The sequence below is a fragment of the Trachypithecus francoisi genome, unplaced genomic scaffold, assembly GCF_009764315.1.
Source record: "Trachypithecus francoisi isolate TF-2019V2 unplaced genomic scaffold, Tfra_2.0 Lachesis_group12, whole genome shotgun sequence".
In the NCBI taxonomy this organism is placed as follows: Eukaryota; Metazoa; Chordata; class Mammalia; order Primates; family Cercopithecidae; genus Trachypithecus; species Trachypithecus francoisi.
In genome coordinates this window covers 56,364,107-56,391,198 of record NW_022681457.1, presented here as the reverse complement: position 1 = coordinate 56,391,198, position 27,092 = coordinate 56,364,107, and the positions used below count along the sequence as shown (strand labels likewise).

At 39.7% G+C, this 27,092-nt stretch overlaps 1 protein-coding gene and 1 long non-coding RNA gene across 2 annotated transcripts; one reads left to right on the top strand and one right to left on the bottom strand.

Moving 5' to 3' along the window:
• Positions 1-592: 592 nt before the first annotated feature.
• Positions 593-22,306, bottom strand: LOC117093745 (zinc finger protein 492-like). The gene is made up of 5 exons (XM_033229260.1): positions 20,839-22,306; positions 19,246-19,372; positions 18,324-18,419; positions 3,971-5,287; positions 593-2,152 (listed from the first exon to the last, which is right to left on the bottom strand). Exons 1-5 carry the CDS (start codon positions 20,887-20,889, stop codon positions 1,542-1,544), a joined length of 2,202 nt encoding a protein of 733 aa, XP_033085151.1. The 5' UTR covers positions 20,890-22,306; the 3' UTR covers positions 593-1,541.
• On the top strand, positions 20,838-22,594 carry LOC117093763. Its single transcript, XR_004441226.1, has 3 exons — positions 20,838-20,957; positions 21,519-21,520; positions 22,275-22,594. It is a non-coding gene; the product is annotated as an uncharacterized LOC117093763 (long non-coding RNA).
• Positions 22,595-27,092: the final 4,498 nt, after the last annotated feature.

The window sequence follows — 27,092 nt, the reverse complement described above, 5'->3', positions numbered from 1 at the left end:
ATGTACTGCTTTTTATTCATAAAAGTACAATTAGTAAAATATACTAATTTATTTTTAATTTTAACTAAAACAAAATATTTGTCTCTCAATACAATGCAGAATATTACTCTGAACACCTACCTCACGCATCACTTAATACTGTAAGTGAATCACAAAGAACCTCTTTACTTAGATTTTCCTCTTGCATCTTACATTTTAACGTCCTTACTCTTTCATAGAAGAGGTGATAAATGCTCACCTAATAAAAAATAATGCCTCATATCTTTTGGTCACATGCTTTCATATTATGAATACAATAGGAATAAAGAAACAGCATGGGCCAGGCACAGTGGCTAATACCTGTAATCCCAGCATTGTGGGAGGCAGAGCTGGGTGGATCACCTAAGGTAATGAGTTCAAGACCAGCCTGGCCAACATGGCAAAACTCTGGCTCTACTAAAACTACAAAACTTAGCCGGGCATGGTGGTGTGCGCCTGTAATCCCAGCTACTCGGGGAGCTGAGGCAAGAGAATCACTTGAACCCTGGAGATAGAGGTTGCAGTGAGCCAAGATCATGCCACTGCACTCCAGCCTGGGCAGCGACAGAGCAAGACTCCATCTCAAAAAAAAAAAAAAAAAAAAGGAAAAGAAACTAGTTTCTTTAGCATGAAGTAATTTGAAAGTTAATAACAACATTAACATGAAGTAATTTGAGTTAATTACAACATTATTTGTATGAAGCAATTTGAGAGTTAATTACATTATTTACTTTTCAAAAAACCTGTAATCTTTCCAAAAAAAAAAAAAGTATACTTGTAACTCTCCAAAAAATCTTCTACTCTTTTAAAGTTATAAACAAATAATTTTTCTACCAAGTTTAGTTTTGTATTGTATTGTAAACTCAGAACTCTGATTCAGTGTAAAGTCTGAAGTGTCAGTGCTTTATATATTTCTAATGTAAATTCTCTGATATTTACAGACAATATAGAATTAAATATTTTTTTCTATTTACTGCAACTGCAAAAATATATTTTAATACGAACTCTCTGGAGTTTTCTAACCTGTAGTTTTTGAATAAATGTTTTTTTCCGAATTTATTATATTTGCAGGGTTTTTCTTCTATATAAATTTTCTGACATTGAATGAAGTTTGAGCAATTGCTTCAGGGTGTGCCTCTAATACAAAATGAATACAACAGGATCTGTGTTACAAGTAAAGTTACCACAACTTTGTTTATATTTGTAATGCTTGTCTTCAAAATAAATCCTCTTCAGCACTTTAAAAGCTTACATTTTCTCAAGAGTCTTTTGACAGTAATTGCCACTTTTAATGCTATTAAGTATAAATTCTCTGATGTTGAGTAAGATGTGAGCAGATATTAATCACTTTTTAACTTTTTTTATATTTGTGCATTTATTTTCAAGTATAAAGGCTTTCATGTGCAATAAGGTATGAGCATTGTGTAAGTTTTGCCACATTGTTCACACTTGTAGAAGTTTTCTCCAGTGTGAATTACCTAACCTGCAAGCAAGTGTGATAACCATTTAAAGCCTCTGTCGCATTATTCATATTTCTGTGATTTCTCACCAGCACACTTTCTTTTATGTTTGGAAATGTTTGTGATGTTGTCACAAGCATTGTTACAACTTTCAGGTTTGTAGAGTTTCTCTCCAGTATGAAGCATCTTATGTCTGTTAAGAATAGAGGAGTTGTTAAAGGCTTTGCCACATTCTTCACACTTGTAGGGTTTCTCTCCACTATGAATTATCTTATGTGTACTAAGGTGTGAAGACTGGTTAAAGGCTTTGCCACATTCTTCACATTTGTAGGGTTTCTCTCCAGTATGAATTACCTTATGTTTAGAAAGAGTTGAGAACTGATTAAAAGCTTTGCCACATTCTTCACATTTGTAGGGTTTCTCTCCAGTATGAATTATCTTATGTGTAGTAAGTTGTGACGATAGGTTAAAAGCTTTGCCACATTCTTCACATTTGTAGGGTTTCTCTCCAGAATGAATTCTCTTATGTGTAGTAAGGTGTGAGAACCGGCCAAAGGCTTTGCTACATACTTCACATTTGTAGAATTTCTCTCCAGCATGAATTCTCTTATGGGTAGTAAGGGTTGAGGATTGCTTAAAAGCTTTGCCAAATCTCCTTAAGCTCATAAGCAAATCTCCTTAAGATGATAAGCAACTTCAGCAAAGTCTCAGGATACAAAATTAATGTGCAAAAATCACAAGCATTCTTATACACCAGTAACAGACAAACAGAGAGCCAAATCAGGAATGAACTTCCATTCACAATTGCTTCAAAGAGAATCAAATACCTAGGAATCCAACTTACTAGGGATGTAAAGGACCTCTTCAAGGAGAACTACAAACCACTGCTCAGTGAAATCAAAGAGGACACAAACAAATGGAAGAACATACCATGCTCATGGATAGGAAGAATCAATATCGTGAAAATGGACATACTGCCCAAGGTTATTTATAGATTCAATGCCATCCCCATCAAGCTACCAATGACTTTCTTCACAGAATTGGAAAAAACGGCTTTAAAGTTCATATGGAACCAAAAAAGAGCCCGCATTGCCAAGACAATCCTAAGTCATAAGAACAAAGCTGGAGGCATCACGCTACCTGACTTCAAACTATACTACAAGGCTACAGTAATCAAAACAGCATGGTACTGGTACCACAACAGAGATATAGACCAATGGAACAGAACAGAGTCCTCAGAAATAATACCACACATCTACAGCCATCTGATCTTTGACAAACCTGAGAGAAACAAGAAATGGGGAAAGGATTCTCTATTTAATAAATGGTGCTGGGAAAACTGGCTAGCCATAAGTAGAAAGTTGAAACTGGATCCTTTCCTTACTCCTTATACGAAAATTAATTCAAGATGGATTAGAGACTTAAATGTTAGACCTAATACCATAAAAACCCTAGAAGAAAACCTAGGTAGTACCATTCAGGACATAGGCATGGGCAAGGACTTCATGACTAAAACATCAAAAGCAACGGCAGCAAAAGCCAAAATTGACAAATGGGATCTAATTAAACTAAAGAGCTTCTGCACAGCAAAAGAAACTACCATCAGAGTGAACAGGCAACCTACAGAATGGGAGAAAATTTTTGCAATCTACTCATCTGACAAAGGGCTACTATCCACAATCTACAAAGAACTCAAACAAATTTACAAGAAAAAAACAACCCCATCAAAAAGTGGGCAAAGGATATGAAGAGATATTTCTCAAAAGAAGACATTCATACAGCCAACAGACACATGAAAAAATGCTCATCATCACTGGCCATCAGAGAGATGCAAATCAAAACCACAATGAGATACCATCTCACACCAGTTAGAATGGCAATCATTAAAAAGTCAGGAAACAACAGGTGCTGGAGAGGATGTGGAGAAATAGAAACACTTTTACACTGTTGGTGGGATTGTAAACTAGTTCAACCATTATGGAAAACAGTATGGCGATTCCTCAAGGTTCTAGAACTAGATGTACCATATGACCCAGCCATCCCACTACTGGGTATATACCCAAAGGATTATAAATCGTGCTGCTATAAAGACACATGCACACGTATGTTTATTGCGGCACTATTCACAATAGCAAAGACTTGGAATCAACCCAAATGTCCATCTGTGACAGACTGGATTAAGAAAATGTGGCACATATACACCATGGAATATTATGCAGCTATAAAAAAGGATGAGTTTGTGTCCTTTGTAGGGACATGGATGCAGCTGGAAACCATCATTCTTAGCAAACTATCACAAGAACAGAAAACCAAACACCGCGTGTTCTCACTCATAGGTGGGAACTGAACAATGACATCACTTGGACTTGGGAAGGGGAACATCACACATCGGGGCCTATCATGGGGAGGGGGGAGGGGGGAGGGATTGCATTGGGAGTTATATCTGATATAAATGACGAATTGATGGGGGAAAAAAAAAAAAAAAGCTTTGCCACATTCTTCACACTTGTAGGGTTTCTCTCCAGAATGAATTCTCTTATGTGTAGTAAGGTGTGAGAACCAGCTAACGGCCTTGCCACATTCTTCACATTTGTAGGGTTTCTCTCCAGCATGAATTATCTTATGTGCAGTAAGGGTTGAGGACTGGCTAAAAGCTTTGTCACATTCTTCACATTTGTAGGGTTTCTCTCCAGCATGAATTATCTTATGTGCAGTAAGGGTTGAGGACTGGCTAAAAGCTTTGCCACATTCTTCACATTTGTAGGGTTTCTCTCCAGCATGAATTATCTTATGTGTAGTAAGGGTTGAGGACTGGCTAAAAGCTTTGCCACATTCCTCACATTTGTAGGGTTTCTCTCCAGTATGAATTCTCTTATGTGTAGTAAGGTTTGCAGACTGGTTAAAAGCTTTGCCACATTCCTCACATTTGTAGGGTTTCTTTCCAGTGTGAATTATCTTATGTGTAGTAAGGTGTGAGAGCCGGTTAAAGGCTTTTCCACACTCTTCGCATTTGTAGGGATTCTTTCCAGTATGAATTCTTTTATGTGTAGAAAGGTTTGAGGCCTCATTGTAGGCTTTCCCACATTCTTTACATTTGTAGGGTTTCTCCCCAGTATGAATTCTCCTATGTGTAGTAAGGGTTGAGGACTGGCTAAAAGTTTTGCCATATTCCTCACATTTGTAGGGTTTCTCTCCAGTATGAATTATCTCATGTGTAGTAAGGTTTGCAGACTGGTTAAAAGCTTTGCCACATTCCTCACATTTGTAGGGTTTCTTTCCAGTGTGAATTATCTTATGTGTAGTAAGGTGTGAGAGCCGGTTAAAGGCTTTTCCACACTCTTCGCATTTGTAGGGTTTCTTTCCAGTATGAATTCTTTTATGTGTAGAAAGGTTTGAGGCCTCATTGTAGGCTTTCCCACATTCTTTACATTTGTAGGGTTTCTCTCCAGTATGAATTCTTTCATGTTGAGCTAAGTGTGAAAGCACACAAAATGACTTTTCACATTCTTTACATTGGAAAGCTTTCTTTCCAGTATGTTTTATCTTATGTCTGTCTGAATTTGAAAATTTATGAAAGACTTTCATGTATTTGTCACATTGAAATATTTTGTTCTGGGCAGTTGTCAAACACTGGCTAAGTCCATTGTAACATTCTTCGTGCACCTTACACTCATCCACGCTTTTACAGTATTTTTTTAGCTGTAAATTTTCATGTCCACATTTTTTGTATCTTCTCAGTATCACTTTTTGGAAATAATTTTTTATGCCCTGCTTTGGCCAAAGGTCTTGGGCAAAATAAGGACATACAACTGAAAGAAATAAAAACAATAAATTACTTTACTTACTAGACTCAGACGAATATACTTTACAAATCTAACCTATAAAATGATAGACTACATCACAAGACGGCACAGCCAAATATTACATGCTGTAACATTTTCACAGCTATATAACGTAACAAAAACATATAGACCAAATTACATTTGTGAAAAATTTAAGTGTGTGCAGCGCCCCAGGTGAGTCCAATGCAAAGAGGCACATAGAAGAAAGTAAAGTCTGTTACATTTACCCAACACAGATCTTCCTGCTTCCCTATATAATATAGTGACTTTAGAAATAAACTGCCAACTCCTGGTTTCATTTTTTTTTTTCACTATATGATAAGAAAATATTGATGGTATAAAATCAGGAAATATCTACTTAATTTCTTTTTTTTTTTTTATTATACTTGAAGTTCTAGGGTACATGTGCATGACGTTTATATCATGTATAACTCCCCAATGCAATCCCTCCTGGTTTCATTTTTAAAAGACAAGTAAACTAATGGCTTCTACATCTTTATATTCTCCATGGCAGGCACTTTTACAGACACTGGTTCCTGTCTCTCACTGCATAAAAGTTCTGAAAGAAATAGTGGTATTCTTTCAAATGACAGTTTGAGTGTGCTGAGATGAAAGATAAGGTACCAAAACAGATATACAGACAAATAGAACAGAACAGGGCCCTTAGAAATAAAACCACACATCTACAACCATCTGATCTTTAACAAACCTGACAAAAACAAGAAATGGGGAAAGGATTCGCTTCTTAATAAATGGTGCTGCAGAAACTGGATAGCCATATGTAGAAAGCTGAAACTGGATCCCTTCCTTACATCTTATACAAAAATTACTTCAAGATGGATTAAAGACTTAAATGTTAGACCAAAACCATAAAAACCCTAGAAGAAATCCTAGGCAATAACACTCAGGACAGAGGCATGGGCAAGGACTTCATGACTAAAACATCAAAAGTAACGGCAACAAAAGCCAGAACCGCCAAATGGGATCTCATTGAACTAAAGAGCTTCCGCACAGCAAAAGAAACTACCATCAGCGTAACACGCAGCCTACAGAATGGGAGAAAATCTTTGCAATCTGCCCATCTGACAAAGGGCTAATATCCAGAATCTACAAAGAACTTAAACAAATTTACAAGAAAAAATCAAACAATCCCATCAAAAAGTGAGCAAACAGGGGCGGAGCAAGATGGCCGAATAGGAACAGCTCCAGTCTCCACTCCCAGCGCGAGCGACACAGAAGACCGTGATTTCTGCATTTTCAACTGAGGTACTGGGGTCATCTCTCTAGGGAGTGCCGGACAATCGGTGCTGGTCAGCTGCTGCAGCCTGACCAGCGTGAGCTGAAGCAGGGCGAGGCATCGCCTCACCTGGAAGTGCAAGGGGGAAGGCAATCCCTTTTCCTAGCCAGGGGAACTGAGACACACAACACCTGGAAAATCGGGTAACTCCCACCCCAATACTGCGCTTTAAGGAAACAGGCACACCAGGAGAATATATCCCACACCTGGCCGGGAGGGTCCCACGCCCACGGAGCCTCCCTCACTGCTAACACAGCCGTCTGCCGCGATCTATCCGCAAGGCAGCAGCGAGGCTGGGGGGGGCGCCCGCCATTGCTGAGGCTTAAGTAGGTAAACAAAGCCGCTGGGAAGCTCGAACTGGGTGGAGCTCACAGCAGCTCAAGGAACCTGCCTGTCTTTGTAGACTCTACCTCTGCGGACAGCGCACAGCTGCAGTCCATGGGGAAAGAGCGGGGGCCGCTGCAGACGTGAACGACTCTGTCTGACAGCTTTGGGGAGAGCCGTGGATCTCCTAACGCGGAGGTTGAGATCTGAGAACGGACAGACTGCCTGCTCAGGTGGTCCCTGACCCCTGAGTAGCCTAGCTGGGAGACATCCCCCACTAGGGGCAGTCTGATACCCCACCCTCACAGGGTGGCGTCACCCCTGAGAGGAAACTTCCAAAGAAGAATCAGACAGGTACACTCGCTGTTCAGCAATATTCTATCTTCGGCAACCTCTGCTGCTGATACCCAGGCAAACAGGGTCTGGAGTGGACCTCAAGCAATCTCTAACAGACCAACAGACAGTCCTTCTGACTGTCAGACGGAAAACTATCAAACAGGAAGGACACCTATACCAAAACCCCATCAGTACGTCACCATCATCAAAGACCAGAGACAGATAAAACCACAAAGATGGGAAGAAGCAGGGCAGAAAAGCTGGAAATTCAAAAATAAGAGCGCATCTCTCCCCTGCAAAGGAGTGCAGCCATCGCCAGCAACGGATCAAAGCTGGTCAGAGAATGACTTTGACGAGATGAGAGAAGAAGGCTTCAGTCCATCAAACTCTCAGAGCTAAAGGAGGAATTACGTACCCAGCGCAAAGAAACTAAAAATCTTGAAAAAAAAGTGGAAGAATTGACAGCTAGACTAATTAATGCAGAGAAGATCATAAACGAAATGACAGAGATGAAAACCATGACACGAGAAATACGTGACAAATGCACAAGCTTCAGTAACCGACTCGATCAACTGGAAGAAAGAGTATCAGCGATTGAGGATCAAATGAATGAAATGAAGCGAGAAGAGAAAACCAAAAGAAAAAAGAAGAAAAAGAAATGAACAAAGCCTGCAAGAAGTATGGGATTATGTAAAAGACCAAATCTACGTCTGATTGGGGTGCCTGAAAGTGAGGGGGAAAATGGAACCAAGTTGGAAAACACTCTTCAGGATATCATCCAGGAGAACTTCCCCAACCTAGTAGGGCAGGCCAACATTCAAATTCAGGAAATACAGAGAACGCCACAAAGATACTCCTCCAGAAGAGCAACTCCAAGACACATAATTGCCAGATTCACCAAAGTTGAAATGAAGGAAAAAATCTTAAGGGCAGCCAGGAGAAAGGTCGGGTTACCCACAAAGGGAAGCCCATCAGAATAACAGCAGACCTCTCGGCAGAAACTCTACAAGCCAGAAGAGAGTGGGGCCAATATTCAACGTTCTTAAAGAAAAGAATTTTCAACCGAGAATTTCATATCCAGCCAAACTAAGCTTCATCAAGTGAAGGAGAAATAAAATCCTTTACAGATAAGCAAATGCTTAGAGATTTTGTCACCACCAGGCCTGCCTTACAAGAGACCCTGAAGGAAGCCTAAACATGGAAAGGAACAACCAGTACCAGCCATTGCAAAAACATGCCAAAATGTAAAGACCATCGAGGCTAGGAAGAAACTGCATCAACTAACGAGCAAAATAACCAGTTAATATCATAATGACAGGATCAAGTTCACACATAACAATATTAACCTTAAATGTCAATGGACTAAATGCTCCAATTAAAAGACACAGACTGGCAAACTGGATAAAGAGTCAAGACCCATCAGTCTGCTGTATTCAGGAGACCCATCTCACATGCAGAGACATACATAGGCTCAAAATAAAGGGATGGAGGAAGATCTACCAAGCAAATGGAGAACAAAAAAAAGCAGGGGTTGCAATCCTAGTCTCTGATAAAACAGACTTTAAACCATCAAAGATCAAAAGAGACAAAGAAGGCCATTACATAATGGTAAAGGGATCAATTCAACAGGAAGAGCTAACTCTCCTAATATATATGCACCCAATACAGGAGCACCCAGATTCATAAAGCAAGTCCTTAGAGACCTACAAAGACTTAGACTCCCATACATAATAATGGGAGACTTCAACACTCCACTGTCAACATTAGACAGATCAACGAGACAGAAAGTTAACAAGGATATCCAGGAATTGAACTCATCTCTGCACCAAGCGGACCTAATAGACATCTATAGAACTCTCCACCCCAAATCAACAGAATATACATTCTTCTCAGCACCACATCGCACTTATTCCAAAATTGACCACATAATTGGAAGTAAAGCACTCCTCAGCAAATGTACAAGAACAGAAATTATAACAAACTGTCTCTCAGACCACAGTGCAATCAAACTAGAACTCAGGACTAAGAAACTCAATCAAAACCGCTCAACTACATGGAAACTGAACACCTGCTCCTGAATGACTACTGGGTACATAACGAAATGAAAGCAGAAATAAAGATGTTCTTTGAAACCAATGAGAACAAAGATACAACATACCAGAATCTCTGGGACACATTTAAAGCAGTGTGTAGAGGGAAATTTATAGCACTAAATGCCCACAAGAGAAGCAGGAGAGATCTAAAATTGACACTCTAACATCACAATTAAAAGAACTAGAGAGGCAAGAGCAAACACATTCAAAAGCTAGCAGAAGGCAAGAAATAACTAAGATCAGAGCAGAACTGAAGGAGATAGAGACACAAAAAACCCTCCAAAAAATCAATGAATCCAGGAGTTGGTTTTTTGAAAAGATCAACAAAATTGACAGACCGCTAGCTAGACTAATAAAGAAGAAAAGAGAGAGAATCAAATAGACGCAATAAAAAATGATAAGGGGATATCACCACCGACCCCACAGAAATACAAACAACCATCAGAGAATACTATAAATGCCTCTACGCAAATCAACTAGAAAATCTAGAAGAAATGGATAATTTCCTGGACACTTACACTCTCCCAAGACTAAACCAGGAAGAAGTTGAATCCCTGAATAGACCAATAGCAGGCTCTGAAATTGAGGCAACAATTAATAGCCTACCCACCAAAAAAAGTCCAGGACCAGATGGATTCACAGCTGAATTCTACCAGAGGTACAAGGAGGAGCTGGTACCATTCCTTCTGAAACTATTCCATCAATAGAAAAAGAGGGAATCCTCCCTAACTCTTTTATGAGGCCAACATCATCCTGATACCAAAGCCTGGCAGAGACACAACAAAAAAAGAGATTTTAGACCAATATCCCTGATGAACATCGATGCAAAAATCCTCAATAAAATACTGGCAAACCGGATTCAGCAGCACATCAAAAAGCTTATCCACCATGATCAAGTGGGCTTCATCCCTGGGATGCAAGGCTGGTTCAACATTCGCAAATCAATAAACGTAATCCAGCATATAAACAGAACCAAAGACAAAACCACATAATTATCTCAATAGATGCAGAAAAGGCTTTTGACAAAATTCAACAGCCCTTTATGCTAAAAACGCTCAATAAATTCGGTATTGATGGAACGTACCTCAAAATAATAAGAGCTATTTATGACAAACCCACAGCTAATATCATACTGAATGGGCAAAAACTGGAAAAATTCCCTTTGAAAACTGGCACAAGACAGGGATGCCCTCTCTCACCACTCCTATTCAACATAGTGTTGGAAGTTCTGGCTAGGGCAATCAGGCAAGAGAAAGAAATCAAGGGTATCCAGTTAGGAAAAGAAGAAGTCAAATTGTCCCTGTTGCAGATGACATGATGGTATATTAGAAAACCCCATCGTCTCAGCCCAAAATCTCCTTAAGCTGATAAGCAACTTCAGCAAAGTCTCAGGATACAAAATTAATGTGCAAAAATCACAAGCATTCTTATACACCAGTAACAGACAAGCAGAGAGCCAAATCAGGAATGAACTTCCATTCACAATTGCTTCAAAGAGAATAAAATACCTAGGAATCCAGCTTACAAGGGATGTAAAGGACCTCTTCAAGGAGAACTACAAACCACTGCTCAGTGAAATCAAAGAGGACACAAACAAATGGAAGAACATACCATGCTCATGGATAGGAAGAATCAATATCGTGAAAATGGCCATACTGCCCAAGGTGATTTATAGATTCAATGCCATCCCCATCAAGCTACCAATGACTTTCTTCACAGAATTGGAAAAAACGGCTTTAAAGTTCATATGGAACCAAAAAAGAGCCCGCATTGCCAAGACAATCCTAAGTCAAAAGGACAAAGCTGGAGGCGTCACGCTACCTGACTTCAAACTATACTACAAGGCTACAGTAACCAAAACAGCATGGTACTGGTACCAAAACAGAGATATAGACCAATGGAACAGAACAGAGTCCTCAGAAATAATACCACACATCTACAGCCATCTGATCTTTGACAAACCTGAGAGAAACAAGAAATGGGGAAAGGATTCCTATTTAATAAATGGTGCTGGGAAAATTGGCTAGCCATAAGTAGAAAGCTGAAACTGGATCCTTTCCTTACCCCTTATACAAAAATTAATTCAAGATGGATTAGAGACTTAAATGTTAGACCTAATACCATAAAAACCCTAGAAGAAAATCTAGGTAGTACCATTCAGGACATAGGCATGGGCAAGGACTTCATGTCTAAAACACCAAAAGCAACGGCAGCAAAAGCAAAAATTGACACATGGATCTAATTAAACTAAAGAGCTTTTGCACAGCTAAAGAAACTACCATCAGAGTGAACAGGCAACCTACAGAATGGAAAAATTTTTGCAACCTACTCATCTGACAAAGGGCTAATATCCAGAATCTACAAAGAACTCAAACAAATATACAAGAAAAAAACAAACAATCCCATCAAAAAGTGGGGAAAGGATATGAACAGACATTTCTCAAAAGAAGACATCCATACAGCCAACAGACACATGAAAAAATGCTCATCATCACTGGCCATCAGAGAAATGCAAATCAAAACCACAATGAGATACCATCTCACACCAGTTAGAATGGCAATCATTAAAAGTCAGGAAACAACAGGTGTTGGAGAGGATGTGGAGAAATAGGAACACTTTTACACTGTTGGTGGGATTGTAAACTAGTTCAACCATTATGGAAAACAGTATGGCGATTCCTCAAGGATCTAGAACTAAATGTACCATATGACCCAGCCATCCCACTACTGGGTATATACCCAAAGGATTATAATTACTCTACTACAAAGACACATGCACACGTATGTTTATTGCGGCACTATTCACAATAGCAAAGACTTGGAATCAACCCAAATGTCCATCTGTGACAGACTGGATTAAGAAAATGTGGCACATATACACCATGGAATACTATGCAGCCACCAAAAAGGATGAGTTTGCGTCCTTTGTAGGGACATGGATGCAGCTGGAAACCATCATTCTTAGCAAACTATCACAAGAAGAGAAAACCAAACACCGCATGTTCTCACTCATAGGTGGGAACTGAACAATGAGATCACTTGGACTCGGGAAGGGGAACATCACACACGGGGCCTATCATGGGAGGGGGAGGAGGGAGGGATTGCATTGGGAGTTATACATGATATAAACGTCATGCACATGTCCCTAGAACTTAAGTATAATAAAAAAAAAAAAAAAGTGCCAAACGATGTGAACAAAGACATTTATGCAGCCAACAGACACATGAAAAATGTTCATCTCACTGATCTTAGAGAAATGCAAATCAATACCACAATGAGATACCATCTCAGGCAAGTTAAAATGGCGATCATAAAAAGTCAGAGACAACAGTGCTGGAGAGGATGTGGAGAAATAGAATGCTTTTACACTGTTGGTGGGAGTGTAAATTAGTTCACCATTGTGGAAGACAGTGTGGCAATTCCTCAAGGATCTAGAACTAGAAATACCATTTGACCCAGCCATCCCATTACTGGGTATATACCCAAAGGATTATAAATCATGCTACTATAAGGACACATGCACACATATGTTTATTGCGGCACTATTCACAATAGCAAAGACTTGGTTGGAACCAATCCAAATGTCCATCAATGATAGAATGGATTAAGAAAATGTGGCACATATACACCACGGAATACTATGCACTCATGAAAAAGGATGAGTTCATGTCATTTGCAGGGACATGGATGAAGCTGGAAACCAGCATTCTCAGCAAGTTATCACAAGGACAGAAAACCAAACACCACACGTTCTCACTCATAGGTGCGAATTGAGCAATGAGAATACCTAGACAGAGGGTGGGGAACATCACACACTGGGCATGTTGGGGGGTGGGGGCTGGGGGAGGGATAGCATTAACCACCATGGCACATGTATATCTATGTAATATAACTGCACGTTGTGCACATGTACCCTAGAACTTAAAGTATAATAAAAATAAATAAATAAATAAATAAGAAAGGTAAGTTTTACAGCAGCAGAAAGACTGTGGTATTACAGACAGGAAACAATTATAGCAAGTGATTATTGGTTATTAAGAAGAAACATGAATAGGCTGAGTGTGGTGGCTCACACCTGTAATCCTAGCACTTTGAGAGGCCAAGGTGGGTGGATCAATAGAGGTCAGGAGTTTGAGACTAAGCCTGAACAACATGGTGAAACTGTCTCTACTAAAAATACAAAAGTAGCTGAGCATGGGGTCACATGCCTGTAATCCCAGCTAAGTGGGAGGCTGAGACCAGAGAATCACTTGAACCCAGGAGGCGGAGGCTGCAGCGAGCTGAGACCATGCCACTGCGCTGCAGCTTGGGTGACAGAAGCAAAACTCTGTTTCAAAAAAAAAAAAAAAAAGAAGACGAAACAACACGAATAAACTCCTTTGACTAAAAGTAAACATAAAATTTTAGACAAGGCACATCCTAAGAACATGTTTGAGAGACTCCTAGAATCTCTAGCCAAGATAATTGTTTTCAGACTATGTCAGAAAAAAATGCATTTTAAAGACTGTGACAGGTAGCTTTTTAAAATGTCCAAATCTCAAAGATTACAATGTATACAAAACAGAGCAGTATGATTTCATCAAAAACATTGTGTAAATTCCAGACAGAAACCATAAAAAAGATGTATACATTAATTTTAAACACTAATAAATTGAATAATATCCAATGAGTGAAACAGGAATACAGTCAGTCCACTGTAGAAAATCACAAAAATGAGAATAAAAACAAAAATATCAAAATATTTAAAAAAACAATTTGGAGGTAAAAAATAGAAAAATAAAAAATAACTGGAAAATCCTAAAAGAAAAATGATGTTAAAATGAAGTTCAACAAGCAAATTAGGATACACACAAAGATATTTATAACAAATACATGTTAAGCACATTTTCAAAAATCACTCACAAGAAGAAAGTCTTAGGAGCTGCAAGATAAAAGTAATGTGTCATTTACAAACATAGTCTTATGACATAACCAGTGAATTATCAACAAAAATTTTGCAGGCCAGAAAGAAACTGTGTGACACAAAGTCCTGAAAAACAAAAAAGACAAAAAAAAAAACCAACAAAAAACTGCTATGAAGTGAGAATAATACCATCAACAAATCTGTCCTGCCAAATAAAAAGGAAAAACCTTCCAAAACAACCAAAATCTGAAAAAGTATATTAGCACTGCATATGCCCTGCATATAAAAGATGATGAAAGAAGCTCCTTAACCTGAAAGTAAAAGGATTAAAAAAAAAAAAAATACTCAAATAAAAATACATTATTTTCTGGGAAAAATATGCACATACACAAAAATAGAATCTTGTGGCATTATATAATGGTGCAGAAAACATTTTAAATTATTCTCTAAATTTTGGAAAATAAAAGCACAGAAATTATAAACATCTGTTAATGAATATACAATGCAAAAACATAATTAGCAACATCAATGACAAATTTCAGGGCAGATGTAATGAGGAAGAATTTTTTATTCAACTGAAGTTGATTTTGTACCAAATTAAAAATATACTGTTGTTTCTTATAGAGGTTTTATGGAAGCCCCAAGGTATCACACACACAAAAAAAATCTGTACAAATATACAAAAGTGAATTAGAAATAAGTAAAAGCATATCAATACAAAAATCACAAGACACAAAGAGAGAAAATGAGAAACAAAGATGCAAGAATCAAATAAAATAATTAAAAACATAACAGTAAGGTCTCTATCAGATAATTACTTAAATATATATATCAAATTAACTTTCAAATCAAGAGACACTTTCAATAAATAGATTTATTAAAATTTTTAAAAGCCAAGATCCAACTTTTTTTTCTACAAAAGTCAGTAGAGATCTAATGATAAAAAACACTAAAAGGGGCAAGACGGAAGAATACATTTCATGCAAATATTAATCAAATGAGAGCAGAAGAAATCAATATTATGCAAGCTGCATCTTACGTCAAAAACTGTCATATTTTATAAAATGTACTTGAAGTCAAAACTCCAAGGAGACAAAAAAGGACATTAAAACTTACAGATTTAGGCTGGGCACAGTGGCTCACGCTGGTAATCCCAGCACTCTGGGAGGCCGAGGCAGGATCAAGTGATCTTCCTGATCACTTGAGGTCAGGAGTTTGAGACTGGCCTGGCCAACATGGCGAAACCCTGTCTTTACTAAAAATAGAAAAATTATCCAGGCATGGTGGCGGCCACCTGTTATCCTAGCTACTCAGGAGGCTGAGGCAGGAGAATTGCTTGAACCCAGGAGGCAGAGGTTGCAGTGAGCCGAGATCACACCACTGCACTCCAGCCTGGGACACAGAGTGAGACTCTGTCTCAAAACAACAACAACAACAACGACTTTAGATTTACTCACTGGGAACCTATGAAAAATATGTATATACATCTGTGTGGGTATGTGTGTGTGTGTGTGCGCATCTCACATTAGGGCTCCAAACATATATAGCAAATATTGACAGAACAACAGAGACACATAGACAGCAACGTAATTATAGTAGGGTATTTCAACACTGCACTTTCTGCAATAAAAATTAAATGAGAATATTAGTAAGGGAATAGAGGGCTTCCAGGCAGTATAAGACAATTATTTCTAACAGAGGTATAGAAAACACTCAACACCACGACACACATGGTTCTCAATAGCTAATACAACGTTTTCCTTGATAGACCACCTCTTATGCCAAAAAAAGAAAATAAGTCTCACCAAATTTTTTAAAACTGAAATTTTATAAATTACTTTCTATCACCAAAATGAAATGAGTATACAACAATAAGAGGAAAAAAAACTGAAAAATTAACAAATATATAGAAATTAACACACTCTTGAGCACGCTCTTGTGAAAGGTTGAAAAAGGTAATATTGTAAAGATGTCCATCCTGCTCAATACAATCTACAGATTTAATGCAATGTTTTTCAAATTTCTCATTACATTTTTGAAGAAACAGAAACAGCAATCCCTCGAGTATACAGAATCTCTACAGACAGTAAAATACCCAAAAATATTAAAAATGAAACAAAACAATGTTGGAGGCATTACAGTTCCTGATTTCAAAACACATCACAAAGCTACAGAATTAAAACAATTTGGTATGAGTATAAAGGTGAAAAAGTAGACTAATAAAATAGAATGCAGCACATATATAAACTCTCACATACATGGTCACATGAAGAGTCAACTTGCATACCCACAATTATTTTAGCATTGTTACTAAAAGCCAATAGGTAAAAGCAAGGCAAATTTCGGTCACCAAATCGTTCAGCAGATATAATTTGAAATATAAAAATACCAAAATATTACTCAGTTTGAAAAAAACCAGGAAATATTCTAACAACTATAAAAGTAAATCTTGGCCGGGCGCGGGGCTCAAGCCTGTAATCCCAGCACTTTGGGAGGCCGAGACGGGTGGATCACGAGGTCAGGAGATCGAGACCATCCTGGCTAACACGGTGAAACCCCGTCTCTACTAAAAAATACAAAAATTAGCCGGCAATGTGGCGGGCGCCTGTAGTCCCAGCTACTCGGGAGGCTGAGGCGAGAGAATGACATAAACCCGGGAGGCGGAGCTTGCAGTGAGCTGAGATCCGGCCACTGCACTCCAGCCTGGGCGACAGAGCGAGACTCCGTCTCAAAAAAAAAAAAAAAAAAAAAGTAAATCTTGATGACTTTATGCAAAATAAAATGAGCCAGCCACAAACAAGAGATTTTATGAGATATATAAAGCAGTTATACTCTTAGAAACAGAAAGCAGAATGGTATTTGAAAAGTGCCAGGAAATGGGAAAAATTGGTAGTTGTTTAATGTGTATTGTAAAATTTCTAGAAGTCTTTTATAAAACAATGTAAATATACTTCACATGCCTGAAATGTACAGTGTTTTTGAGTCAGGGTCAAAAATCACCTCAGGTGATCTGCCTGCCTTGGCCTCCCAAAGTGCAGGGATTACAGGTGTGAGCCACCACGCCCAGCTGAAAGAATATTATTAAAGTGCCATATTATCCACGGTGATCTCTAGATTCAATAAATTCCCTATCAAAATTCCAGTTTTTTTTTTTACAGTAATAGAAAATACAATTCTCGGCTAGGGTGATGGCTCATGACTGTAATCCTAGCACTTTGGGAGGCCAAGACAGGCGGATCATGAGGTCTAGGAGTTCAAGAACAGCCTGGCCAATATGGTGACAGCCCGTCTCTACTAAAAATACAAAAATTAGCCAGGTGTGATGGCTCGCACCTGTAGTCCCAGCTACTCGGGAGGCTGAGGCAGAAGAATCACTTGAACCCAGGAGGCAGAGGTTGCAGTGAGCCGAGATGGTGCCACTGCACTCCAGCCTGGGTGACAAAGCGAGACTCCATCTCAAACAACAACAGAAAAAAGAAAATACAATTCTCACACAGAACTACAATAAACTTTGAATAGCCAAAGCAATCTTGAAAAAAAAAAAAGAACAAAGCACAAGAACATCATACTTTGTAATTGCAAACTATACTTCAAGACTATAAGAAGAAGACAGAATGCAATGTGCAGAAAAATTAGCAATAAAAAGACAACGGAACAGAAACCACTACTCTCACACACTTAGGACATGATGTAAAAAGAGAACTTAAAAAACAGTTTAACAGAGTTTCTCAAAATTATGCAGGTTATCTGTGTGTTTTCAAAAACAAGCAGTCAGATTTTGCAGTCTCTTATATGCCACGAAGAGGACTGTCTTGGCTGTCACTGTAAACTTGAAGGAAGGTCACCAAAGGGAAAGTAAAATCTTTAGCAATTTTACAAAGATAAGACAGAAGATGCTTCTTTGTGAGAGCAAAATAAAAAAAAATTCAGGCTTCCTAGAAACTATTTCCTTTGGAACACAGATTTCAAATCATTTTAAGGACTTTTCTTTTTTCTGCTTTGGACCTCTCATCTGTGTTGTCTGTTGTATTCACTTTCACTCTCACCTACCTGGGGGTTCAGCTACCACTTCATGTTTCTTCACATTGCAAGGTTCTTTTCCTTGCTCCAGACAGGTGATCAGGTCTGGCTTAGAGGCAGCAATACCTGTTTTACTAAAAATAGCATGAATCATGCTCATATCCTCCAATTATCAATTTGGTAATGGGTTCAGTGAAAAGGATGTAATAGAATATTCTAGTGAATTAATTCCAAAATACTAATTTACAACAAAAAATGTTAAATATTTAGGAAATATTTTAATTTTGTACGTTCTTTTTTTTTCTTTTTTGAGACGGAGTCTCGCTCTGTCACCCAGGCTGGAGTGTTGTGGCCGGATCTCAGCTCACTGCAAGCTCCGCCCCCCCAGGTTCACGCCATTCTCCTGCCTCAGCCTCCCGGGTAGCTGGGACTACAGGCGCCGCCACCTCGCCCGGCTAGTTTTTTGAAGTTTTTAGTAGAGACAGGGTGTCACCGTGTTAGCCAGGATGGTCTCGATCTCCTGACCCCGTGATCCGCCCGTCTCGGCCTCCCAAAGTGCTGGGATTACAGGCTTGAGCCACTGCGCCCGGCCTAATTTTGTACGTTCTTAAATTTACTACCTGGTTCTACTAAATCAAAAATTGGTAGTGGCAATTACATTTTAAGATGTGGGCAACAGTTATGTTATGCCACTAAATTTCTAAAATTAACACTAATCCAGAGTGAAGGACACAGATCAGCTCAGGAGTGTGGAAAGTTCAGGTCAAAATGAAACATCTTGAAATTCCTTTCTACATAGACAAATCTTGAAGTTTAAAAAACAAAAAAAAAACAAACAAACAAACAAAAAAACAGAGATCTGAAAGCATACATTACCAAAAACCATTCTACAAAAAAGAGAAATAAAACTTATAGGGTATATTAGGGAATTGTGTACTGAAGTTATCCTCACCCAGGAAGACCAGGTTTCTGTAGTTCTCTAACATCACATTCCTATATAAATTCTGCTGTGCAGTGTCCAGGCATTGCCACTCCTCCAGAGAGAATTCTATGGCCACATCCCTAAATGTCAACACTCCCTGAAAAACATACAAACACACACACACATATTTACCAAGTGGCCAGGAACAGAATTTTTAATTTGACTCAAGGCAAAACAAGAGTAAAGAGAACTGGTTCTTACTTATAGGAGTGACCGAAAATATTTAATAAATAACTTTCAACACAGAAATATTCTCTAATGTATTCTCTAACTCTGAGAAAAGAGAGTAGTATAAGATCCACAACATCAATGTATAGATGATACTTTTCTGGATGATGAAGTATAAAATTGAGGGCATTAACACTAACATGTACATTTTTTAGTGCTATATTTACATCATACAGAATAAGTTGTGTAAATGTTTCAGATGGAAAAGACATATTCAGAAAACACTGCTCAAATATTAATGTGTATGATAAACTGGAGATCTTGTTAATGCAGATTATTTTTTCAGAAAATCTGGGCTGGGGCATGGTGGCTCACGCCTGTAATCCCAGCACATTGGAAGGCTGAGGTGGATGGATCATGAGGTCAGGAGATCGAGACTATCCTGGCTAACACGGTGAAATCCCGTCTCTAAAAAAAAAAAAAAAAAACAAAAAATTAGCCGGGCGTGGTGGCGGGCACCTGTTGTCCCAGCTACTCAGGAGGCTGAGGGAGGAGAATGGCGTGAACCCCAGAGGTGGAGCTTGCAGTGAGGTGAAATCGCGCCACTGCACTCCAGCCTGGGTGAAAGAGCAAGACTCCGTCTCAAAAAAAAAAAGAAAAGAAAAGAAAAGAAAATCTGGAATAAAATCTGAGTTTCTGAATCTCTAACAAGCTCACCAGTAATGCCCATGTTTTTGGTCCAAGGAAACTATTTTGTCAAACATCCAGTAAGTGGAAGAGCCTGTGTGTTTTTCAGTTTTTCTGGCCTATAAACAAAGATGAGAGCTTTCATTTTCTAAAGACAGATAAATGAAAAGAAAACCTAAGAAAGGTCAGCTACCAGATTAAATGTGATTGTTCATGCACATCTGCTGAATAAAGATAATAATTAAGAGAAAAATAATTAACTCTATAGAAAAAAAAATTATGTCACAGAGCTCATTAACCAAGTGAGTTATTAACATCAACTGCACGAAGACAAATGTTTATGGTGTGCTGATGCACAGAGAAGGACACGGCATCACTGCTATGGTAACTCCCAGCCAAAAGTAAATTACAGCCTGAATTTAATCATATAGAAACATTGGTTTTATGCAAAGTTCCAGATACCAGTATCTGCCATGTTCTGTACATTTTAATAGTGATTTTCAGACCCTAAAGAGTAAGTATCTCCTAATAATTTTTTTTTTTCAAAACTGTCTGGGTAATAAATGCCATCCCGTTTAAACCAGTATTTTCTTAATCCTGTTTTGCATACACCTAATGGAGAACAGAGATGGAACCTGAACATCACATGCTCTCCGTCTTTACTAAGGACCCCAGCTTTTCCCCAATAGGAATACTGAGTATCCACACCTTTCCATGTTCCACAGCCACGAAAGAAACATTCTTAATATTGCAGTTCATAAATTCACGGTGAGAATTCTTTATGACATATAAGAAGGCATGATGTTGAGAATGTAGAGAAGACTCTGGTATACAGGAAAGAAATATTTTTCAGACCCCCTTGACTATAATAAGAATGAAAAAGTAGTTAAACTCATTAGGAAGAAAAAGCACAAGTAGAAAAGTAAAGCTCTGCAAGTATTGAACACATGGCATTCCAGGAGGCAGAGTGGACACAGCTCTTCACCTGAGACATGTTTAGCTTAAAAAACAAGAAACAAAAAAAATTTTTTAGGGGCGGGGCAAAGATGGCCAACTAGAAGCAGCGGCGATCAGAGGCTCCCACCGAAAAGAACCATAATGGCCTGTGCATCCTGCACTGGCACCTGAGGTATCCAGGTTCTCTCATCAGAACTGACTAGGCAGCTGGCATGGCCCATGGAGAGGAAGAAAGAAGAGTGTGGTGCAGCCACCCACCTGACAGCCGCACAGGGCAGGGGAGCCCCCACCCTCCTGCCAAGGGAGGCGGTGAATGAGTGTGCTACTTAGCTGACAAAACCATGCATTTTCCAAGGAACTGTGCAACCCACAGACTGAAAGATTTCACTCGGGAACCCATGCCACCAGGACCTACGGTCCCAACCCCAGAGCTGTGCAGATTCTCAACAACCTCTCCGCTAAAATCGGTTTCAGCCTGCTGAGTTCCCAGGGGAGGGGTGACCAGCACCACAGCTGTGGCTGCCTGCTGTCTAAGCCATTTGAGCTCCTGGGGGTGGGGCAGCAACCAGTACTGGGACTGACAGCTGTCTAACACACTAGGCTCCCTGGGCAGGGGAAGGGCGGCAGCCATCTCTATAGCTCCTGGCGGTGCTTTTCCCCTGCTGGAGACAGGGATGCTGGACGGCTTGGTTCCAAGAGGTGTCCCCCACAGCCCAACACACCGGCTGTGCCAGACTGCAGCTACAGCACCTCTTTAGGCCTGACTCTGACCCATCCCTCCTCACTTTGTGGGGCCACCCTGCAGGAACTCCAACAGCTTCAGCCAGAGGCTCAGGGACACAACTCTGATCTCCCTGGGCCTGAGTCCCTAAGGGGAGAGGTGACTGCAGTCTCTGTGGATGAGCAGACTTAGCTTTTCCTTCTGCTAGTTCTAAGGAATCCAAGCAACCCAGAGGAGTGGGTTTAACCCCAGTGAAGCATACCCCCTCCACCAAGGGACAATAAAAGTGCTTCATTAAATGGGTCCTGTTCCTCGTGCCACCCAACTGGGTGAGATACTCCAACAGGGGTTGTCAGACACCCTATACAGCTGTGTTCCTACTGGCATCAGATTGGTGTTCCTTGAGGTCAGACATTCCAGAGGAAGGAGAAGGCATCCATCTTTGCTGTTCTCCAGCCTCCTTGAGTATTATCTCCAGGTGCAGGAGTGAACCAGATAAATAGGGCCTAAAGTGAACCCCCAGCAAACCACAGCAACCATACAGAAGAGGGACCTGACCACTGAAAGAAAAACAAACAGAAATGAACAACAGCAACAAAAAAGTCCCCACAAGAACCCCATCCAAGAGTCAGCAGCCTCAAAGATCGAAACTAGACAAACTCATGAAGACAAGAAAGAAACAATAAAAAAAACACTGAGAACCCAAAAGGCAAGGGTGCCTCTTCTTCTCCAAATGATTGCAGTGCCTCTCCAGCAAGGGTGCAGAACTGGACGGAGAATGAGATAGACAAATTGAGAGAAGTAGGCTTCAGAAGATGGGCAATAACAAACTCCACTGAGTGCTAAAGGAGCACGTTCTAACTGAATGCAAAAAACCTAAGAACTTTGAAAAAAAGATAGAGAGAGGAGCTGCTAACTAGAACAACCAGTTTAGAGAGGAACAGAAATGACCCGATGAAGCTAAGAAACACAGCATGAGAACTTGATGAAGCATACACAAGTATCAATAGCCAAACTGACAAAGTAGAAGAAAAAATATCAGAGTTTGAAGACCACCTTGCTGACATAAGGCATGCAGACAAAATTAGAGAAAAAAGACTGAAAAGGAACGAACAAAGCCTCCGAGAAATATGGGACTACAAAAAAAGGCCAAACCTACAATTGACTGACTGGAATATCTGAAGGAAAGGGGGAGAATGGAAACAAGCTGGAAAACACGCTTCAGGATATCATCCAGGAGAATTTCCCCGATTTAGCAAGACAAGCTAACATTCAAATTCAGGAAATACCAAGAACACCACTAAGATATTGCACAAGAAGATCAACCCCAAGAAACATAATCATCAGATTCTCCAAGGTTGAAATGACAAAAAAAGGTTAAGGGTAGCCAGAGAGAAAGGCCAGGTCACTTACAAAATAAGTCCATCAGACTAACAGTGGACCTCTCAGCAGAAACCCTACAAGCCAGAAGACAATAGAGGCCAATATTCAACATTCTTAAAGGAAAGAATTTTGAACCCAGAATTTCTTACCAAGCCAAACTAAGCTGCATGAGTAGAAAAAGAAATAAAATCCTTTCCAGACAAGCAAATGCTGAGGGATTTTGTCTCCACCAGGTCTGGCTTGCAAGAGCTCCTGAAGAAAGCACTAAATATGGAAATGAAAAACTCGTACCAGCCACTACAAAACTCACCATGAAGACCAATGACACTATGAAGAAACAGCATCAACTAGTGTGCAAAATAACTAGTTGCCATCATGATGACAGGATCAACTTCACATAGAACAATACTATCCTTAAATGTAAATGGGCTAAATGCCCCAAATAAAAGACATAGACTGGCAAATTGGATAAAGAGTCAAGACCCATCAGTGTGCTATATTCAGGAAACCCATCTCATGTGCAAAGACACACATAGGGATGAAGCAAAATTTACCAAGCAAATGGAAAGCAGAAATAAGCAGGGGATGGAATTCCAGTCTCTGATGAAACAGACTTTAAACCAACAACAATTTAAAAAAGACAAAGAAGGGCATTACTTAATAGTAAAGGAATCAATTCAACAAGAAGAGTTAACTATCCTAAATATATAAGCACCCAATGCAGGAGCACTCAGACTCATAAAACAAGTTCTTAGAGACCTATAAAGAGACTTAGATCCCCATACAATCATTGTGGGAGACTTAACACCTCACTGTCAATATTAGACAGATCAATAAGACAGAAAATTAACTAGGATATTCAGGACTTGAACTCCGCTCTGGATCAAGTGGACCTAATAGGCATCTATAGAACTCACCACCCCAAATCAACAGAATATACATTATTCTCAGTGACACATGGCACTTTTCTAAAATCAACCACATAATTGGAAGTAAAACACTCCTCAGCCAATGCAACAGGACTGAAATGGTAACAAACAGTCTCTCAGACCACAGCACAGTCAAATTGGAACTCAGGATTAGGAAACTTACTGAGAAGCGCACATTTACATAAAAATGAACAACCTGCTCCTGAATGACTCCTGGGTAAATAATAAGGCAGAAATCAAGAAGTTCTTTGAAACCAATGAGAACAAAGACACAACACACTAGAATCTCTGGGACAGAGTTAAAAGGGAAATTTATAGCACTAAATGCCCACATCAGAAAGCTAGAAAAATCTCAAATCAACACCCTAACATCACAATGAAAAGTGATAAGTCATGGTGCAGTGCCTCACGCCTGTAATCCCAGCATTTTGGGAAGCTGAGGCAGGCAGATCACCTGAAATCAGGAGATCAAGACCAGCCTGGCTAATATATCAAAACCCTATCTCTATTCAAAAATAGAAAAAGTAGCCAGCTGTGGTGGTGGATGCCTATAATCCCAGCTACTCAAGAGGTTGAGGCAGGGAGAAATGCTTGAACCCAGGAGGCGGAGGTTGCAGTGAGCCAAGATCATGCCACTGCGCTCCAGCCTGGGCGACAGAGTGAGACTCCATCTCAAAAAAAAAAAAAAAAAAAAAACACGAAAAACTGAAAGAGCTAGAAAGCAGGAGCAAAGAAATCCAATTCCAAAAGCTAGTAGAGGATAAGAAATAGCTAAGATGAGAGCAGAACTGAGGGAGATAGACATGACAAACCCTCAAAAAAAAAAAAAACCTCAATGAATAGAGGAGATATTTTTGAAAAAATTAACAAAATAGGGCCAGGCGCGGTGGCTCACCCCTGTAATCCCAGTACTTTGGGAGGCCGAGATGGGGGGATCACCTGAGGTCAGGAGTTCGAGACCAACCTGGCCAACATGATGAAACCCTGTCTCTACTAAACATACAAAAATTAACTGTGCATGGTGGCGCACGCCTGTAATCCCAGCTACTTGGGAGGCTGAGGCAGCAGAATTGCTTGAACCTGGGAAGTGGAGGTTGCAGTGAGACAAGACTGTGCCACTGCACTCCAGCCCAGGCCACAGAGCAAAACTCTGTCTCAAAAAAAAAAAAAAAAAGAAAAAGAAAATTAACAAAATAGACTGCTGGCTAGACTAGTACACTATAAACACTTCTGTGGAAATCAGCTACAAAATCTAGATGAAATGGATAAATTCCTGGACATATACACCCTCCCAAGACTAAGCCAAGAAGAAGTCAAATTCCTGAATAGACCAATAACAAGTTCTGAAATTGAGGCAGTAATGAATAGTCTACCAACCAAAAATAGCCCAGGACCAGACAGATTCATAGCCAAATTCTACCAGAGGTACAAAGAGCAGCTTTTTTTCCTTCTGAAACTATTTCAAACAATTGAAAAAGAGGGGCTCCTTCCTAACTCATTTTATGACATCAACATCATCATAATACTAAAACCTGGAAGAGACACAACAACAACAACAAAACTTCAGGCCAATATTCCTGATGAACATTGATGTGAAGATCCTCAATAAAATACTGACAAACCAAGGCCGGACATAGTGGCTCACACTTGTAATCTGAGCACTTTGGGAGGCCGAGGCAGGCAGATTACCTGAGTTCAGGAGTTCGAGACCAGCCTGGCCAACATGGTGAAACCCCGTCTCTAAGTAAAAAGAAAAAAAAAAATTAGCTGGGTGTAGTGGCAGGCACTTGTAATCTAGGCTACTTGGGAGGCTGGGGCAGGAGAATCACTTGAACCCAGGAGGCGGAGGTTGCAGTGAGCTGGGACTGCATCATTACACTCCAGCCTAGGCAACAAGAATGAAACTGTCAAAAAAAAAAAAAAAAGGCAAACCGAATCCAGCAGCGCATCAAAAAACATCCACCAGGCCAAGTGCAGTGGCTCATGCCTGAAATCCCACCACTTTGGGAGGCTGAGGTAGGCAGATCACCTGAGGACAGGAGTTTGAGACAAGCCTGACCAACACAGAGAAACACTCTGTCTCTACTAAAAGTACAAAAAATTAGCCGGGTGTGGTGGTGCATACCTGTAATCCCAGCTACTCGAGAGGCCGAGGCAGGAGAATCACTTGAACCTGGGAGGCAGAGGTTGCGGTGAGCGAAGATTGCACCATTGCGCTGGGCAGCAAGAGCAAAACTCCGTCTCAAAAAAACAAAAACAAAACCTTATGCACCACGATCAAGTCAGCTTCATCCTTGGGATGTGGGGCTGGTTCAACATATGCAAATCAATAAACAAAATTCATGACATAAACAGAACTAAAGACAAAAACCACATGATCATCTCAATAGATGCAGAAAAGGCCTTTGATAAAATTCAACTTTCTTTCATGTTAAGAACTCTCAATAAACCAGGTGTTGATGGAATATATCTCAAAATAATAAGAGCTTTTATGACAAACACACAGCCTATATCATACTGAATGGGAAAAAGCTGGAAGCATTCCTTTGAAAACCAGTACAAGACAAGGATGTCCTTTCTCACCATTCCTATTGAACACAGTATTAAAAGTTATGGCCAGGGCAATCAGGCGAGAGAAAGAAAGAGTATTCAAATAGGATAAGGGGAAGTCAAATTCTCTCTCTTTTCAGATGATATTATTCTATATTTAGAAAATTCCATCATCTCAGCCCAAAAACTCCTTAAGCTGATAAGTAACTTCAGCAAAGTCTCAGTATACAAAATCAATGTGCAAAAATCACAGGCATTCCTATAAGCCAACAATAGACCATCAGAGAGCCAAATCATAAATAAACATCACAACTGCTACAAAAAGAATAAAATATCTAAAAATACAGCTAACAAGGAATGTGAAGGACCTCTTCAAGGAGAACTACAAACCACTGCTCAAGGAAGTAAGAGAGCACACAATC

Coding starts and splice junctions, on each gene's coding strand:
- LOC117093745 (XM_033229260.1), bottom strand. CDS start 20,889: ATGAACTGCAATATTAAGAATGTTTCTTTCGTGGCTGTGGAACATGGA. Junction 19,373..20,838: donor TGGCTGTGGAACATGGAAAG/GTGTGGATACTC, acceptor TATGTTTTTCAG/GGAGTGTTGACATTTAGGGA. Junction 2,153..3,970: donor CTACAAGTGTGAAGAATGTG/GCAAAGCTTTTT, acceptor CATCTTAAGGAG/ATTTGCTTATGAGCTTAAGG.